The following is a 20,901-nucleotide window of genomic DNA, read 5'->3' as shown; positions in this document are numbered from 1 at the left end:
CCACATGGGGAGACAGGCCCTCTAAAGATTAAACAAAAAGAGCCTATTGCTCAAGACACAAAAGACAATGATTCAATTTTAAAGCACCAATTGAAGTGTTTGTTAGTCTATGAAAATAAGGCAGACAATAAAAATCCAAAAACCCTTGCCAAGGTCCTGCAACAAAGATTTGTTAGTAGTTTGGATTGTTTAAAATAATCACCCCTTCCTGCAAGCACACAAGTTAGGTAAATTTTAGATCCAAAAGACTTTGTGAAAATAGGGGTCTTCAACAAAATGATTTTGCTTTCAAGACAAGCTGCACCAATTTCGTTAGCTAGATCTGAAAATGTTAGCTCAAAATAAACTAGATCTAAAAAACCGAATGACTAAAAACTGAATCAATGAAAATCCCCCAAAAAATGAAATCAGTGCGCACAAACGCGGGTATCATAAACACAAACGCAGCTTCTAGATGCATACGCGCTTCTGTGAAACACAGACGTGGCTCCGTAACGTAGTCGTGGCTTCTGGATGCAGACGCGCCTGAAAACCCCACAGACGCGACTAGGGAACACGGACGCGATTTACGGAATATGCAAAAAAAATAAAACTATCGAGGGTGTGGACGTGATCGTAGATGTCATAGACGCGGCTGAAAACCAAAAATGCGATCCGAAAGTACGCAGACACGAAAATAGCAAAATACTGTCGAAAATGTCAAATCTGTAACTTCAAAACACAAAACCTGCAACAAGGATGTTAAATGCAAAAGGGACAAGAGTCCCACCGGGTGTGCCAAAATGTATATGGTGAAAATGGATACAACAATGTTGAAAGACTAAATGAATTCAACCACAAAACCCTAGCCTAACAACAACAAAGATCCACCATAACATATGAAGATTACCTAAGACAATGCAAATCAAAATGAAATCACAAAGATTATACCATCACATGTCCAATAGGGTTTGGATCTCCATTCTTCCTATCTCCATTGATCTTGCTTGATATATTTTCTCTCAGGTTTTATGTGCACAAGAGCTCAACAAAGAACGAAATGTGGTTGGAAGTAGGATCTCATATGAAAAGCGTAGTGTAGTCAAATGCATAAATTGATTAGCCAGGGTTTGATAATGAAGGAAGCATCTCCTTATATAGAAGACACTATAAGAAATGGAGGGATAAGATTGAGAGGTGTAAAAGAGGTCGGCTATGATTAGAGGGTAGGTAAAGAAAATAATAAAATAATGAAAGGGTAGGTAGTGTATGAATTAAGAGATGAAAGACATGTGTCATGGGTAGAAAAGGCTAATGAATTAATTAAATAAATAAAGATTTATTTAATTAATAGAAGAAGTGGGATCAATTAAATAAATAAGATATTTATTTAATTTAGGAAAAGGATAATTTAAATAAATAAATGTATTTATTTAAATAAGAAATAAGGCTAGAAGAGGATAAATGAATGAATTAATTAAATAAATATTTATTTAATTAATAGAAGAATTAGGCTAAAGTAATTAAATAAATAAAATATTTATTTAATTAGACATGACAATTTTAGGTGTCTACACTAATATTCCTCCATTACATTTTGGTGAACCCGACATCCTTCATGCTTAATTATAATTTCTTGTCTTAGATCTAATTTTGTATGCATTTTAAAATTTAAATTTGTACTCATAGTTTTTATTTTCAATTGAACTACATAAATTTAGAGGTTAAATTCACAAAAACCCTAATATCATCTTCAAATTATTAACAGTTTAAAAGTTATAGGTGTTGGAAAGTGAAGGTTTTTTTTCAAAATATTCATCTAAGTGTCAAAGATGGTCAAAAAGTGGGAACCAATATTGTGAGTTCACCCACTCATAGCTGTTATTTTCAATTGAACTATATAAATTTAGAGGTTAAATTCACAAAAACCCTAATTTATTATTCTAAAAATAACTTGTGGGTTGCATAATTTTTCAAGTATATTTTCAGATCTAATTATTATTACATATTATGTTATGATTTAAAAGCCTTTATTGTTCAAAATCACAAATCAAATTGTTTAATTAATTGGTTAATCTTGCATTGCTTAATCATAGTTTCTAATTTTTGCATTCGAATTTCCCTCCTTTGTGCATGAATTTTGTTTCCATTAGTCTTGCATATAATACTCTTGTGAGAAGTTGTTGTAGACTTAAGGCTTCCCAAGACTTAAGCACCAAGTATATGGAGCCTCAATTAGATCACTTGTTCCATGAAAATGTTAGTGCTTCCCCCAATCAAACAAATGACATCATTTATCCCCATTCTCCTCATAATTCTCATGATGTGGATGAATCATTAACTAGGGTTACCATTGACCAATTGGGGAAGATTTACAATGAATTTGAAAATCTTCAACAATGGATGAGTAAAAAATACCTGGTAAGAGGCAATCCCTTTGCTTGAAGGATAAAAAAGAATGGTGCAAAGTGATAAAATTGGTGTTGATTTGTTGTGTGACCTTTCTCATATTGTTGAAACTAATATCATGCCAATCAAAAGTTGTGTTGAAGTCCTTGGTTACTCTCAATCTACTAGTCAAGTCAATCATTCCATTCTTATGCCTACATCCTTTCCTAGTGTGACTACATTTATATCTTCTATCATGGCTACTTCCACAGAAAATGTGAATCCTACAAATGTTAGTATGGAGGAAATCCGATTAATTAATATTCTTACATCCCTCCTTCCATGAGTCTTCCATTTGTTTCACAATCATCTCCCATTCCCACATACCACAATGTTCCACCTCCTTATTCTCAACCTCCACGTACATATAACAATGTTACTCCTCCATCACAATCCAATATGTCTAATTTCAATCCATCCACCAAAGAAATCATCAATAACTTAGCCCAAACTATTACATCCCTACAATATCAATTGGCTTCCATTACTCAATCCAAGTTCAATACATTCCTACATTTGATGTAGTGAGCCCACTATCCGATGACATTGTCCTTGTGGTTTCCCCTAAACATATGGAATTCCCTCAATTGGATTTGTATAATGGAAAAGGTGACCCCTTGATTCATGTGAAGAAATTTCAAACTTTGTGTAGTGATTTTGCTCGCGACCAAAGACTTATAGCTAAATTGTTTACTCGAACCTTTAGGGATAAAGCTTTGCAATGGTATTGTTCAAATTGTCTTCTTATTCTATTGCTTTATTTCACTGATTGGGTAATGCTTTCTTTCAAAAATTTCAAAATAATATTGGTCCTAAAATTACTTTGACTAATTTGATTCATTGTAAGCAAGGAGTTAAAGAAAAAGTGATTGAATTTATTGGTAGATACAAGCATTTGCATTCTCAAATTGCTTATCAAGTATCTTATCATGATGTTCAAATAATTTTTATTGCTGATTTACAAAAAGACATTAGAGACAAGCTTCTATTTTTTGAGTTTACTTCCTTTACACAATTGTGTATAGCTCTTTATAATTATTAGCTTCAAGTGAGTCAATTTGAATCATCCTCTCCAATGACTTTGGTTGATAAGAATGAGGGTGTTCATCAATCATTTGCACAGTTTAAACCCAACAAAGGTTACATCAAGATAAACGACAACATCAAAACTCAAGTGGCAACCATGACATTAGATGTGACCCCTTTATCCAAATGCTTTAGAGAATAATTAACTCCTCTTTCTGAGTCTTTGCATAGTATAATGTAGAGGTTCTTAAATGCTAATGTGTTGAAACTTCCTCCCATCAAGCCAATTGACACTTCTAAACCACTGCCACCCTATCATTATCCCAAAGCCTTTTGTCAATCATATCACCATCAACTTGGCCATGATATTGAGAAATTCTATTCATTGAGGAGTAAAATTGAATACTTCATTGATAATAATAATATATTGGTAGCTGGTGTGAATGACAAAGGAAACAAGTCAACATCTCCTCCTAATCAAAACCTCCAAATCTTCACCAATTCTTTTCCTTCCCTCTTTACTAATGTTGTTGAGTCTGAGTCTCTTGTCTTTTCTCTCAATGACCTTGGTATGGAATCTAAAAATGTTGTAAATCTTGTCGATAAACCTATACCTACTAAAGATTTATGCATTACTTTTGATCCTAGTGAGACTATTGTTGCACTTGATGGCCCATTGTATATCACCATGAAGATCAAAGACAAACTCTCACGAGGGGTGCTCATTGATCCAGTGTGTATGGTAAATGTGATTACTGAAGAATATCTTTATATTTTACAAATGCATAAAGTTACATATGATAAATCTAATATTGTAGTCAAGGTGTATAATGGTTTCTGTTTCCCTAATATTGGTTCTATTTCTCTCCCTGTTGAGGTTGGTACTAAGTGCTTAGATGCCACTTTTTCTATTATTCCTACATCAGATCAATTTCATGTTAAGTTGGGACATCCTTGGCTCTCTTCCATGAAAGATATCCCTTCTACAATTCATAAATGTTTGAAATTCCCTCTTAATGACAATATAATAACAATTAATCATAGCCTTTACCAACCCACAATGAAGTGTGGTAATTTCACCCTTGATTACTTTTGGCCTCAACAACTTGAACCTCTTAAACCTCAAAGTGACATCCTTTTCTTGTCTTACCAAAAGTGGAAAAATGAGATGATCATGTCCTTGAGTAAGCCTAGATATCCTATACCTATGGATATTCCTCTTCTTAACAATGGACTTGGTAATCTTCATAGTTCTATTCCTCCTATATATGCCTCAATACTGCCTCCTACATCTTACAAAGGAAAGAACTTGACATCTTCTATGTGTCAACCTAGTGGGGTTTCTCCTGTTCCTTGTCCTTAAAGTGAATAAAAGAAGCCTATGTCCATTGATCCTCAATCTTTGCAAGTCTTGGCTAAAAATAAAAAGAACTATTGTGTGAGACAATGCTGACTAAGATGTCATGCCAAGGCTCATGAGATTGCTTCCCAAACCATTTCCTCCCTGAAGACACCAAATTTTGACTTGATCCCATTTGTTTATCCTTCACCTAAACCTAGATAGGAAGTTCAACCTAAATCACCGGGATTAAAAATGCTTAAGAAAAATGATGGTTCAATTTATTTTTGTATTAGAGATCCTATTTTTATTAATCTAGATGATGATATGGATGATGATGTTGTTCATGCTAACAATTTTGATTCTAATTATTCTAATGAATGCATGAGCTTGTTGATGTTAATCATAATTTTTCTTCACATTTTTCAAAAGCATTAACCCTAGCTCCTAGTGACAAACAAAGTGACTCATCATTAGAGCATGGTCCTTGATTGGAACTTTCTGTAGCTCCATTTGCCATGCTCAAAGTGGCTCCTCTTGCATCTTGTCCACCATCCCTAAATGATGTTCAACAAGATTAAGAGGAAAATGATTTGCTTGATTATCTTCATTCGTGTTGTGGATACTCTCTTGTGTGTTTTCTTGTTCGTAATGTACTTCCCTCATGATGTGTTGTTTGAAACGCTTTTGTGTTATGTTAGGTTCTCTTTGGATGAACCTTGTTACTCCGTTGGTGCAAGGTAATAAAGAGGCCAAATCTGTTGTGACATTCTTTTATTTGTAGCTCCTTTCTTCTATATGTTGTGCCCTATGTTGTCTACTTGGGGATGATACAAAGCATCAAGATCTCTTTTGGTCTCTTCCATGTTGACTAAAAAAGACACATGTTCTCTTATTCCATTGTGTTTGTAGCTCCACTAACTTTGGGGGATGAGGTCAATTCAATACAAATATTATTGATATATAATAAGAGCATACTGACCCCATATTTAGTGGATCCCTTATGTACTTTTTCATATATGTTTTGTGACCATTATCCTTTGAATTTTCCTTTCTTTGGGGCATCTCATTGTGGTAATGTTCTTGTCTTTTGGATACATACTACCTTAAAGCAATTGCACCCAATAAGGCATTTCCAATCACATTCGCAATTGCTCCCAATAAGGCATTGTCTTTTGTGGTTTTGTTTAAGGTTTAAGTGTTGATCTTAAATTCTTTTGGTATACCCTTTCATCTAAAATTTAATTTTTTATTTGGAAAATGGGGAATGAACACTTGTATAAAGACAAGAGGATAACCTTTACTGAGTCTAAATGTATCCCTACATTTTGATTGATTGTTTAATAGGAGAATTTGACATCGAAGATACCAATAGATAGGTTACTAAAGATCTTGGATGGAGGAGCAACTATGTTAATCAAAGATAACATACAAGAGGTGGATTATTGGCCTCAATACTTATGAAAAATTGATGATAAATTTTAGAAAGATTCTATTGACTTTAAAAACAAATATTGGGGACTTTGATAATTAAACATCAAAGAGATGTTGCAATTAGAGACTTGTGTGAACTCCTTATAATTAATAGAAAAAAAAAATTAGAGACTTGGAGGTAACAAATCCTTGCTTTGATTGTAGTAGTTGGGAGAAAATGTCTCCCCCCATTGGAGCCTTTCCTAGTATTGATTCCTTTAAAGCTAGTAGGAACAAGGCTAATATGAAGGAGTTCATAATGGCGATGAATAAAAATCTTGATAGCATATATGGATTTTAGAATTGATCTTTTTTGTAACTATGAATTGATACTTAGATATATTTTTTGTTTCTATCTGATGTATAGCCTTTTTGGGGCTTATATAATGTGACTAACTTGTTCAAATATGTATTGTAGCTAGGCTCTTTTTATTTTGGTAATCGGATTTTAATTTAAAAAAATAATATCCTTTGTAGGTAGGTTATTCCTATGAACTAGTTGATTTGTGATAGCTCCATGTTCTAAAATTTTCATTCATCTAATGATGATGACCTCAATTAACCCCCATAAGTAACACTTCGCAATAGATAAACACACAATGCTCTCCCAATTGCAACCATCTAACCTATTTTGATTTGTGGTCTAAATCATATTTCCTCAAGTATTCTTCAACCCACTTATCCAATAATTCTGTTTGGCCAAGTACTTATAGCAATTAACCTTTGCTATGAGTGACCTTTGCACCTATAAAATAAAATAATGCCCGCCAACGATAGGTAGCAAATTTGCTACCTTCATTATTGACAAATTTTTAGGTAACTTATGTAACCTAATCATAAAATTTGATTTAAATTAAACCTACCACATGGTGTATGTTAAATCTAAAAAAATATGGTAAAAGGGTGTGTATATTTATTTATCTTATATACAATTCAATATAAATGTAATCTTCACCATACACTTTGGAAAGACTTTGAATAAAATCCATGGATACATGTTAAAATTTTTGATGAGGAATAAATAGAAGTTATAATGGACTTACCAAGAAGTCATGTTCTCCTCCTTTATATGGGTAGGTGATGTCCTTAATTTGCATGACAAGACCATCCTTGAAGCACTTCCATGTGATTCTCTCTCAATTTTTTCTACAGCTTGTGTAGGATATAGTGTCATACCATGGTCACGTTATCCAGCATTATTGAGGTATTTTTCTTCAACTTAGACATTGGTATTGAAAAGAGTTTATTATTATTGAAAATGCAACTACCTACTCATATATTTATTTCATTATATACATTTCCTTCTAAGTGGTTAACAATTTATGTATCTCATTCTATAGTTGGGAATTGATAGTTCCCTATCCTTAGTCCTTCTTGTGACATAGTTGGGTTTTGTTGTGATACTCTAGTTTTAACATAGACTATGAAACTTGATGATAAGATATATATGTGCACAAATCGTCTTAAATAGGGGGTTATCAACAATATAAAGGGTGTATAAAGGAGACTAGAAATATGATTTAAAATATAGATTTTCCTACTTAAAATCTTGTTCAAGATGACCAAAATTTGCACATTTGTCCCCAAGTTGCTACATTTGTTGGCCTTTAATTCCTTGAGAAATAGTTTAGGGTAAGACAAATTCCGAATTCTCATCTTTTGCTATTGCTAGAAGTTGTTTGAAATTAAATTATTCTTAGAACTTATCAACCTATTTGAGAACCTATTCAAATTCCTTATCCCTTGCTTTGTTTTCTTTCTTCTTAGTATTTTCTACTATTTAAGGTTTTTATTCCACCTTTAGGTGTGTTCTTTGTGTCTCTTGTAAGGTTTCAAACTCAAAGTTGAGTTCATCAACCCTTTCCGTATTTTCTTCAATACACTTAAGATCATATCTATAATTCTAATGATCATATATTGGTCAAGTTAATCAACCATACTTTCATATCCTATACATGCTTTGATTAATGATGTTTTAATCTAGTTATCAGTTAATCATATTATATTTTGATGATGATATGATGATGTAAAAATGATTGTGCAATTTTATTTTAATTTTGAATAATGATTAAGCTATTGATGAAAATGTGAGGGCAAGTGTGTGTATGTACCACTAAAGGCAAATATGATATTTGAGATAGAGGCAACCTATATTTTTGGTTGTAAGTAGTATGAGGGGATCTTATGCACACATGACATAGCTCATGGAGTTTAAATTATAGGTTGATTGTGTTGGGAAATAGGCGTTTAACACCTAACATAATAATGTTATATTGTTATATTTTATTTATTATGTGAGTTGCACATGGACGTGTAACATGTAGAGATTTCATTAGAATATTCTTGAGGCCACTTTGATGTTGTATTGTAACACTGTAATATTAAATTTTAATTATTTAGTATTGGGGAAAGATATTTAAGAAGTGCAAACTTAGTGCCCAATATTAAATGCGGGGTCAATGGTTAGGTAGCTCATGGTTTTACTTTACCGCTAGTTGTATTTGTATGAGATTGTGTCTATAAAAATAAGCACATGTTTAGTGGTTAAGGTTGGCTAGTGGTTTGGGCTGTCATTGTATTGGGTCCTTTAGAGGATTGCACTTGTGGATTCATGATCGGACACATGGGAATTCATTGGAGGGCTTGATGGTTTAAGAGTATTCATTGTAACCCTATAAGTGCTTTGTATTTCTATATGGTTTAATAGTATGATGGAGTATGGATGCTTTTAGAGGTTGAGTTTTTTCCTCGTGAGGGTTTTCCTAGGGTATATCTTGTGTTATGGTTTGTCTATTTGATCTTTGCATTATGGTGATTCTGTAAGCTTGCATGCATGATTTTCTCTCATGGGTTATGTAAAAAATGTATTAAATGATTATGGGTTTAAAGCATTAGTTCCTAACAAGTGGTATCTTCATGGTTGATTTGTAGTTATAACCCTAGCTTGAGTGGGGAAGGTGCAAAGTGGAAGCCATTGCTATGCTTGAAAGAACTGAGACATTAAAAGGTATGAAACTCACTTGCAGGTTATTTTATTGAAGATCTAAGACATTTGGGTTTGCTATTATGATGGGTTGTATGCAGATTTTGGGTTAGAAAAATATTTGGTCAAATGGGTTTTTAGGATATGCATTTAAATGAGGGTGTTGGTGAGGAAGTTTGTAGAAATGGTCTCTTAGACAAAAATGGACCTCACCATTAGATCCAGGTTGACCAACCAATGAATTTGATAAAAATTAACCCCTTTTGGCCAAAGTTGAAAAAAAGAAAAAAAAATTAGTTGGACAACCCCAACGATCGTCAAATTTGTGTAGGTTTGTAGAGAATTAAAACAAAAATTCCTGTTGGTTGAAAAAAATAACCTTGCAAAATCTATAAAAAAAACAAAAAAAGGTCGGGTCGAAAAGTATTTGTGAAAATTAAAAAATAAATTGGTGGGGGGTCGGTCCCCCCACAACTGACTCTGTAGAGCCTTGTACTTGCAGGTGGGGTATTCTGCAGTAGTACCAACAATACTATAGGTATGTTGTCTATAGGTATGACCCCTTGCAAGCTGGCCATGGTTTGATGTCATCAACCATGGTCCAATGATGCCGACCATGGTCTGATAGTTACTAGTCCAATCAATATTTAAATCGGTAGTGAAAATTAAAAAGCATGCCATTGAAATTTTAAAATGGTTTTAATTTTATTAAATACATTTTAAAATTATTTTATAACTGTCAGTGAAAAATTTGAAAAGTCCGCCCTTGGTAATATTGAACCAAATTTTATTCATGATTGAGTCCAAATAGACCCCCCCAATAATTTATTTTTTAAAGTTTTAGAATATAATATTAAATCTAATTAGGAAAGAATTTGGAGTCCACAAATGTTGCAAATATAGCCAAATTAGATGTTTCTTCCAACAAGCATAACTTTAACCCAAGATGTGATTTTTTCAACTTCTTATTCTCCTTGGAAAGTTAATTTCAAGCACTACACAATGGTATAGGTTTGGTTTTATGATTGTTCTGTTTTGATTAGTTTGGGGCCTAAACATTAAATATTCTCTTTTACATGGTTTTTATCATAAATCTTGCATACAAAATTAGATTTTCAATTTTGAATAGGTGTCAACATGTTCAGTCTACTATATAGTGGTGCTAATATTTTATTAGTTTGATGATTATGGAGAGGTGTGTACTTGTTTGATCACTTGTAGGTGCTTGAGATTCAGGGTGTGATTGTGTGAACATTCAGACAAGTCAAGAGGAAAAAACTTGAGGGAGTAAATGTTTTTTATGAGATATTTATTATGCTAAAACTAATTATTAGATTTGGTGCTCCTTGGTATAGGTTTACAAGAATTTTTTAGAGTTGGACTTTGATGGTTACATGTACAAGGGTTTTGTTTTCTTTAAGGACATGGTTGGACGTTGTTTGAGACTTGGAGTCTCGTATGGGTGACTATTAAGTGCAGGTACAATGTTGGTGATGATTATGGTGTCATGGTTATGTAGGTACATGCTTTGCATTGACATGACATGATCATGATTGTGGTAATTTGGTTTGGTGTTATGAGGTTGTTTCTTATCTCCTTGATGCTTATTTGGTTCCTCGACTATGGTACTTGGTTGTGGACATGTTTGGTAAATCATATCAGATCTTGATTTGGTGTTTGAGTCATTGGTCTATAGGATTATTCTCTTTGATATCTTAGTTTGCATGTTATTGGTCTGATAATGACTTTGCATGTTTCATTTCTTAGATCTTTGAGTTACCTATGTTGTGGATTAGCTACCCGTTCACTTATAGTGGGATGACTCATTGTGGACTATCTATATCCATGTGATTGACTCATTGTTGATGCAGACTTTGTTAGTTGGCCTTGTCTATGGTCATTAGAGCATTGGTATTGTAAAGGGTGAAAATATTAGGGTCCAAAATGTAGTAAACCAGCTAATATTTTCTAAGTAGGGACCAATACATTAGGGAAATATGAAATTTGATAGATCTAAGCCCAAAAGACTAAGATTCTGATTAGATTATAGGGGTTTTAGATCTGTCCCTCTTCTTTCCCTTTAAATTGAATTAATTTGATTAATAATGCTGATATCAGGGTAAATGTGTGTAAATTGAAGCAATTAGGCATAAACAATGAGCTATAGTCATCAAATGGAGCCATGAACCTAGATCCGAGCAATATATGAATGTTTGGATCTATTCCCAGAATGTTGTCCTAAATTGTCAAGATCAGAATGCCCGTCGCTCTGGTCCTCCAAACGTTTTGCCGTCCAAAAGGGATTTTGTTTGTCTCTACGAATAATGTTGATCTTGAAAAATTGCATCTCTATACATGTTCTTGCACATAGTAGAGAAGGGAAAATGGTTGGGAATAAGGGTTTGCTTTAGGTAAAACTTTGGTTTTGGAATTAACCATGAAATAGAATTGAAATGTAAATGAAGTTCTTTTTAATGTAAATGGTTTCCTTTTGAGGGAAATGCTAAAAATGTTTGAAACACTAATGATGTACCTTTTTTATGAATGTTTGTTTGTCTTCATAAGGAATTAGGGTTTCATGTAGTCTTCATAAAACATAGAACATGAATGCCATCTCCAATGCTTGAAAATTGACATTACTTCTGCTCCAATGCTTAAAAGAAGACTGATTGCATGCTCACTTGAATTTGTTGGATGCTTGATTGATTGGATGTTGGATTGATTGAATGTATCTCAAAATGAGAGGGGTAGACCTCCTTTTATACATGCTTGGTCAAAAAACAAATTAAATTTTCCGACATGAGTCGACACGGGACTTGGCTTCCCGCCCATTTCAAGTTACCATTATGAGCCCCCAAAATGGGCCCTAATTGGGAGGACCAAGGCACTGAGTGACTTGGTCTTGGCCAATTAGGGACTTAGGATTTTGGGGGAAAAAGTGCAAATGTTGAAAATATTGAGTTTGGTGCATGTTGTGAGCAGAATCAGGGCTCCAATCAGGCCTTGGGGGATGAATGCTAAGGTGAGGGCCCAAATGAGGAAAAAATTGTTAGCAAGTACAATTTAGGATGCTATAGGTATGTTTTCTTTAAGATGAGAGGATGCATGATGTTTATGGTACCTGGATAGTTGGTGCTGGGACTTGTAACATGTGGTTTATCACAATGTCGCGGTAGCCTAGTTATTCATCGGTTACACTTTTCAATGGAAGCTTTTGACGATGATGTATTGGCAATGTAGGATTGATTCCTAATTGGTGGTTTGTTGGTGGTTGTATGTATCTTCTTGGCTTGGAGATCATGGTTACACTTGATGTTGTTGAATCTTTAGTTATGTGTGTAGACTTAGATGATATTTATTTAGGAGATGGTTGTCACGATGCCATGTGTGACTTGATATCATGGTTCAATGGGAGTTGTTGGCAATGATGTGGATTCACCATTGGATGGTGGATGATCTTCTTAGTATGTAGATGTTGGAGGAGTCCTTAGATCCTATTGCTACAAAAGGTTCTTTCACATTTGCAAGTACACTAGTAGGAGATGGTTATCTTCATACGATTGGAGATGTTGACAGGTGATGTTTGGTTTAGAGTATGCTTGTTATTATGTCATAGTATACTCTTGATTCTAGCTTAGAGTTTTGGCATCATACATTTCTCTTGAGATCATGTTATCTTCACTTGGAGTATGTGGTCTCCTAGAAGGAGATGGTTAGATCATGTTGTCATTTTTATGTTCTTGATTATGTGGTTGAAGCTTTGACATTAATCTTGGCTAGTTCTCTTTGTATTGAGTACATGATCATTTGCTTGATTCCTTCATGATGACATTATGTTGCATTTGGAGTTTGACATGGATTGATCAGTTATAGGTGCTCATGGATGCTTTGGGACACAAGTGATGCTGGTATTCTCTTATGATTAGAGATATGCGTTAAGATGGTTGTTGATTTTAGGAAGAAGACCAATGATCATTTACCTGGTATAGACTTGAGAGGAGATTGTTCTTAGAGTGAGTAATGATGACTTCGATATCTAGAGGAGCTTTCTCATTCCCTACTCTTGGTCAACTCATTAGTTTACTACTTGAGAGGTATTACCCATTGTTCCTTTCATGTGCACTATGTTTATGCTTAAATTTAGTTTGGATACTTTAAAAAATAAAGATCACCATAATATCATCATTTTCCTCATAATTATATTTTTTTAAATAAATATATTACAACTTTTTTTCCTTCTTTGTGTTCTTGGACTTGGACTTGATCTTGAATTTTTGCTTGGATAAGTTATTGAAGTTAAAATTGGGCTACCAAGGACACTTGATTTGCTACTAGAATATTTTGGCGAAGTGATCATGCATCACCATGTGATGTCTCTATTCCAAAACTTGTTGGATTTGGTTTTTCTCACTTTATTTCCATTGCCATATTCTTTCTTCATCAAAGATTACATTGTGAATGATTAATATTTTCTTTGTTATTGGTTTGCAATTTGTAAGCCTTTATCTTTTCATTATAACCAACCAAAAACATTTCTCACTTTCATTATCAAGATTTTATCTTTTTCTTTTTTCCTTAGGTTAATGAGAATGAATCATACACCCAAAAATTTCAAAATGGGCTATAGTTGGTTTTGTTCTATTTTATGCTTCTTCTCTTATCATTTCCTTAATACTCTTTATAGGATATTAAATCAATAAATAAATTGAAAATGCTACAACTTTTTCCCATAAATAATTTGAAAGATTTTTAGCATTTATGATACTTGTTGTTTCTTTAATTGTTCTGTTTTACATTTGTCACCTCATTTTCTTGAGATGTACATCTTATTGTTAGTTACAACTATATCACATTCTACCAAAAATTAAAATTCATTAGTCAAAGTTCAACACATTTCTTTCTTTTTAACATCTAAAAAATAATCACTTTATTTTTCTATAGAAGCTTTAAATTGGAAAAATAAAAATATTTCTGATTTTTGTTTAAGAGGGTATCCATGTATAGGTACTAAATTAATCAATAAAATCATTGAAATATATAAATTACCAATTGATGGAAGTTTCTTTGGGTCATATATATCAACATGTATTAATTCAAGAGGTGCTTTGCTCTATGATCTTCCAAATACATCTCTATATTGTTATCCCAAATACCACCTTTACACACTTAGTCCTACTACTCAATTATTATATTCTCCTTCATCATATGTTTCTTGTAAATTAAATGTAATCCACAAAAACCAAAACGTTCATATTTCAAATGCCATGTACTAAGACTAATCTTCTAAGACAACTTTGAGGAAAAGAGATATATGTCTTTGAATCTTTTAGAGGTGCATACAAAAGTTTATCATGTCTACTTTTGTAACAATTTTATTTTTATCATTTATGTGATAAATGTTGCATATGTCACTTTCAATTGCCTTTTTTATTTAGTTGTCTAATTAAGAATATAATAACATCATTGCTACTTTGTAATTGTTTCTAGTTTTTCCTTCACATTATATATTGATTCATTTATTGTAGAGAACATTTCTTTGTTCGTTAACATGTGATTACTTCAACCACAATCTAAGAATCAAACATCTTTTAAAATTTTCTCACAATTTTCTTAGCCACATTACAAATGAGAAATATAGAAGCATACTCATTTTCTTGTAAAAAGACATCATTTTGCTTATTTTGATCAGAATTTCTTTTTCTACATGGAAATTGATAATGACCACACTTCTTATAATAACTAGACTAAATGTTTGATTTGTCAAAGATTCAATTACCTCCACAGTATTTGTTGCTCCTTCCTCTCCTCAACCTCTTGTAAATATTGTTCCTTTACCTTTGTGGATAATTAACAAAAATATTTCTAAAATTTAAATTGTTTCCTCTATCTTTTAATTTTAATTATAGATCTTTGGAATTAATTGTGGTATCTTGATTATTCTATTTGAAAGGGTCCAACTTAACCTATAAAATACAAAACATTTCAACAACCATTTATATTATTTTACTAAACAACAATCATATATGCATAAATTATGCACACTAAAACAAATTCTCTTTATTCTTCCTTGTTCAAGAGAGAACATATATAACATTCTTTATATCAATTAACTGTTGTTATTTAATAACAAGAGCTGTGAGGCAGCATGAGTCCCTGCCTAGTGCCAAAAATAGGCAAAATTGATTTGTACAAATGCAGATGTTTGTGTAAAACATGGGGGAGGATGTTATTTTATTTTATAATATTATACAAGAATATTAAATATTGATATTAAAAACAATAATAACATTAATTGAAAAATAAATTCAATATTAACAAAAAAAATATTATATAAATTGAACATAAATACAATTAAATTCTGAAATAAGTTAAATTTAAAAAATTAATACTATATAATTCAAGTAAAAAGTTCAAAATAAATTAAACTATATTAAAATTGATACAATTTACATTTTAACTTTTACATTAAAAAATGGTGGCCCTGTGGAAAACTCCCTAACCCTAGAAACGTAGAGCGTCCAACCATTTTTGGGGATCCAAACCCTAGCCACTTTGCCACCGTCGCATCCTATAATAACCTGAAATTTGACATCATTAACAAAACCCCTGCTAAAAATTCCTCTCCAATTACCCCAAACCCTTGTTAAAAATTCTACACCAAAAAAAAGAAGCTACCTTTGGCAAAATTTGGCTTCCATCATCGAGTGTTGCAATGCTTGAGTTGTCTTGCCTTTGGTGAATTGCAGAAATCTTTGAGCCGAATCGAATAGTATTTGTCGGCAGTCCTTGAGCCAGGGTTTGGAGAAGCTCTTTACGTACGCACATCATAGTCTTGCAGATCGATAGTCTTGGTGAGGCCGCTGGTTGTAGATAGCGTGTAAATTCTTTTCAGAAACACAGGTAAAAAAATTTAGAATTGTGAAATTAATCATAGTTTCGAAAAAAAAAATTAATGACAACAACCAATGATAAAAGCAAAAACTAATTTCATTTTAATTATTAATTCTATTAAATAGCAAAACATTAGAAAATGTGAGAAAAGCCAAAAAATAATTAAATGTGATTGGTTGTCACGGATTTCAAAGCAAATTAATAGGCAGAGATGAAAACATTAGTTTCCGCCTATAGATAGGCGGGACTAATTATAAAAATATGTTCATAAATTTTAGCTATAGCAAACCAAAGAAATATATTTAAATCCTGCAATGTGATTGGCCAAGCTAAAAATTTATTTGCATTCAACGAATGCATTACTAACCTGCCTATCGGCAGGATCTAAAAAACTTAAATAATCATCTATAAAAAAAAATCCGGTTTATTAAATTTCAAATTATAGAATTGTCACGTGAGTCGAATTTCAATTATAAAATGCAAATAAAATCTCTTAACAAGTCACAAACAGTCAAATTGCAGATCACAAAAATTTCAAATTGAGTAAAAATTTTAGTCAAATTCAGAGCCATGCAAGTGGCACGCCCCCATAACATTTCAGTGTGCCACGTCAGCGTGGAACCTCGCAAAACTGATTGTGTAAGAATTATAAAGGAAATCAAGAGATCTACCAGTATATTATAAAAATGAAGAGGAATAAGCAGTCGACACTATCGAAATTCGCAAGTTACGAGCACCATTCTTTGAAGGATATTAAGATCACGTGATACTGTGCGGGAGCAAAAGTTTTTCTTTCGAAGTGTATCCACAGGAATGTGCGGGAAGTTTGCTGCAAGGTAGCGCATCGAATCCTGTGCCCAAAAAATTCCTAGCGCACTCAGCACCGCTTTTTCTAAGCCTACGCAGAAATATTCAACCAAAAATTCCTATTCTTTTGTATTGTTTTAGCTGTTAAAGGTTTGGTTCGTCGTCTTTAAATTCAGTTCCGATTGTCACGGACGAAAGAGAGACAAAAGGAACAAAAAAATCAAACAGGAAAACGAGAAGATTAATAAGTTGCGCACCGAAATTTGAAGGGTTTCAATGGATATCTCGAGCTCGGGGACCTTGCATTTGGTAATGGCAGCCCTGGTAGGGGCCACCATAGTGGTGGCCTCAGCTTATTACATGCACAAGCGAGCGTTGGAGCAGTTGCTGGAGTTTCAGCGGAGGAGCCAGGTAGAGAATTGTGAAATTAATCATAGTTTCGAAAAAAAAAATTAACGGCAACAACCAATGATAAAAGCAAAAACTAATTTCATTTTAATTATTAATTCTATTAAATAGCAAAACATTAGAAAATGTGAGAAAAGCCAAAAAATAATTAAATGTGATTAGTTGTCACGGATTTCAAAGCAAATTAATAGGTAGAGATGAAAACATTAGTTTCTGCCTATAGATAGGCGAGACTAATAATAATATAACACATCTCAGATTTATATGTTATTTCTAGATTTGATTGTGTGATTTCAGATCATCATAAAAATTATAGAAATCATGAAGCAATTTCAGATTTACTTTCTGTTACTAAACGACACAGTTGATGCTTCCCATATCCGCTTAACAAAATGTTATGCGGCCAGCGGCACCCAGACCAGATCGTTCTCGAAAATCCAATGGCAGACTTCGATCTCCCCTGGCTCATGTCCCAACGCCACAAATGCCGCATGCTTTGCACTCCATTGCCTGGTGTCCAAATGGCAGATGGCCACTCCCTCGTTTATCTTCTTCTCCTCCTTCATTGACAACAATGCAGCCTGGTAAACCCTAACCTTGGGCACCGAATGACAGTAATAAACCAGAAACGGAAACAGACTCTGATGACACGACACAGACCTTGTAATCTTCCCTCCACCTTTGCCCATGACGGCGCCCACAGAAACGTTGTGTCCAGATCCCGCCGTGCTTTCTGTGGTAAGCACCTCCACCTTTGAGCCCAACACTGACACTACAAATTCCGCCATGCTTTCCACCGACCTCACGCATTTCTTTATTTCGCCCTTCACCGCCGCCCTTTCGCATTGTCGCAGCGTCCGCGCCATGATCGCCGCCATTGACGAGTTCTCTGGAATGTGAAACATTTTCATCAGCTCCGGCAGAGTTTGGGTAGAAAAGGGCAGGTTATTTGCCAGAGAGGCGGGAAGGAACGATCTTTTGGGCATGAAATCCTTGATTTCGGGCATGAGGAGGGTTTTGCCCTGCACCAGCAGATTCTCCCTGAAGAACTTTCCAGCCTCCACGCTCATCGCTTTGTAATTTGAAAAAGTTATGTCGTTCCTGGCATAGTTTTTGAAAGTGAATTTGAAGCTATAGGAAGTGAAGGCAACGCTAGGGCTGTTGAAACCGTTGCCATACTGAGCAAATTCGCTGGATGTGGCAAAACCCTCGTCTTTCACCTTGGATCCGGGGGCATAGTTTCTGGAGATCTGTAAGCTGCCGTTGGAGTTATTTTTGAATGCATTGTCGTTTGCCCTGTTCTGCTTGAGCTTCTTTACCTTAGGGTTTTTGAAATCCGAGGATCCTGCCATGGCTTTGCCGTTTCTCACCGCTGTGTGAGTACAGAAAAGCTCCGCTGCCCTGCAGAAGGAGGCGATATGATCGGACAGTGTGTGATTTTTCAAATAGAGAGAAAACAGAGCAACGGAAGAAGCATTCAGGGGCGAGGCCTTTTGCAGCAAGAATGGTGGAAGCCGCGCATCGGGCAATGCGCGTCGTCTAAAGCGCAACAGAGAAGCCTTTGCTGCAAATGGATGATCTCCATTGTTCTCACCGTTTGAGAACTGCGCAGATCATCAAAGCCACCATTATAAATATCATACAAGCCATCAAAGAACAATCTTGCTTGGATGCAATTAACTTACAGTGAACATGGATAAGACAAGAACCAGAAGGATTGCGCAGCGTGACATCGTCTGAATAAAAAGGCCGCCGACTGTTGCTTAAGAGCGATAAAGCCATGGATGTCTTAAGTTTATTTGTTCTCTGAGTCTCTGTGCATTGCAGATTGTCACGAGAAGCCAATCGAGGACACAGATTGAAATTATGATTAAAGATCGTCACGAGAAGCCAATCAAGGACACATATTGAAATTACGATTATGCGGCGGTATACGATTATTTGTGCCCAAATTTAATTTTCGTTTAGGTGATTAAAAGGGTAAAGAAACAGTTTGTTGGCTAGATTGTTCAGTGGTGTGTGTACAGAAGTTCTGGAATCCTCTCGTGATCGATCTGTGATGATTATTTTGTGTTGTTTAGTGGTAAATAAGCAGAAAATCGTTATCCAGGAGATTGATCATTTTGTCTTTCAAAAAATAAATTCTAAAATATGATATATTGTTTTTTTATTTTAGTATTTTCCAATTTATTATGGTTATTCAGTCAATGATCCGATGTGATCATTGAGTGTTATAAAAATAAATTCTAAAACAGAACACAGTTATTTTTATATTTTTGTGTTTTCAATTTTTTTTTTGAAAACACAAAATGATTACATCAGGACCATTCTATCTACTGGATAGCCATTGTCCATTAAGCATAGAATCCAATGACTCCAAAGCTTAGTCTATAAGTGCTTTATTTAATGAACAAAAATACCTCTTTTTGCAAAGCAATGGGTTTTATTCCTATTGCAAAAAACATGAAAACTCTTTACCTCATTGGTGGATTGTCATTGATTTTTAAGGTGCAAAGGTTTCTCAAAACCATTCTATGTTAATATTATTACTTTTTGTTTATATTAAAAAAGTGTAAAATTTAATTTTTTTATTATTTAATTGGTAATGTTTGAAAATAATCTTTTAGTCTTGGTTCTTAGTCAAAGAAGTTTAACTTATGATCTATGTACATCCTATTACTAAATGAATGTAGGCTTGTATATAAAACCCTAAAAAACTCTCCAACAATTGTTCAAATCTTTTATATAATATAATAAACATATATTTTGTAAATCAAAATTTACAAGTACATCTTCAAATAACTCTTACCAATAACTCTTATAAATTAAATAGTTGAATTCATTTTTCAAATAGATTGTACAGTTAGACTTTTTAAAAGAAAAAGAGGAATCAAATGCAAAACCAAGAGTACTTACATTCTATTTGGTTGAGGTGGTAGCTTAATTGATCTTTAAGACATCTTAATGGTTAAAGTAGGCCTTATTGATATTTGTAAGGAAGATTAAAATCACATACAAACTCATAATAAAAACTAATCAGTTTTACATTAGAGTTAATACAATTTGATTTTCTAATTATTTAGAGTAAAGTGTTTAAATGAATATGGAAATTAAATAAATAAAATAGTAATTTTTTTAAGTGAAAATATAATGTATATATGGTATGGTAAATGATTATGAGTGATTTATTGATATATGAAAAAAATTAAGAAATATTAGATAAATGCCGGGATATAAAAATTCACTATTTGTATCCATAAATCATTTTCATAGATTGACCTCGCAATTGTGGAATTAATTTTCCTACATAGTTCCATCTTTATATTATTTAATGTTTTCTAAAAATTCACTTTGATTCTCGCATCTTCTCCTATGTAGAAACCTAGTTGTGTGGTTTAGATTTTGTCAATAATAGAAAATATGTCTCACTTTGGTCAAACCCTTATGATACCAAGTCAATGACTTTTTGATACAATCAAAGACAATTGAAAACATGCAAGGGATTCCTTATATGATTATGTAGTAATGAATATTTTGAATTAATTCT

The 20,901-nt window shown here is 33.5% G+C and overlaps 1 protein-coding gene across 2 annotated transcripts; it reads right to left on the bottom strand.

Moving 5' to 3' along the window:
• Window positions 1-17,664: 17,664 nt before the first annotated feature.
• Window positions 17,665-19,380, bottom strand: LOC131079544 (polygalacturonase non-catalytic subunit AroGP2). 2 transcript variants are annotated; one of them, XM_058017521.2, is made up of 2 exons: window positions 19,040-19,380; window positions 17,665-18,958 (listed from the first exon to the last, which is right to left on the bottom strand). In XM_058017521.2, exons 1-2 carry the CDS (start codon window positions 19,085-19,087, stop codon window positions 17,750-17,752), a joined length of 1,257 nt encoding a protein of 418 aa, XP_057873504.1. In that variant the 5' UTR covers window positions 19,088-19,380; the 3' UTR covers window positions 17,665-17,749. The 2 variants fall into 2 exon arrangements, with proteins under 2 accessions (XP_057873504.1, XP_057873505.1); XM_058017522.2 differs by having other exon boundaries at window positions 19,064-19,380.
• Between the last annotated feature and the right edge of the window lie 1,521 nt (window positions 19,381-20,901).

This window comes from Cryptomeria japonica, chromosome 8, assembly GCF_030272615.1.
Source record: "Cryptomeria japonica chromosome 8, Sugi_1.0, whole genome shotgun sequence".
NCBI classification, from domain to species: domain Eukaryota; kingdom Viridiplantae; phylum Streptophyta; class Pinopsida; order Cupressales; family Cupressaceae; genus Cryptomeria; species Cryptomeria japonica.
This window is presented reverse-complemented; position numbering and strand designations above follow the sequence as displayed.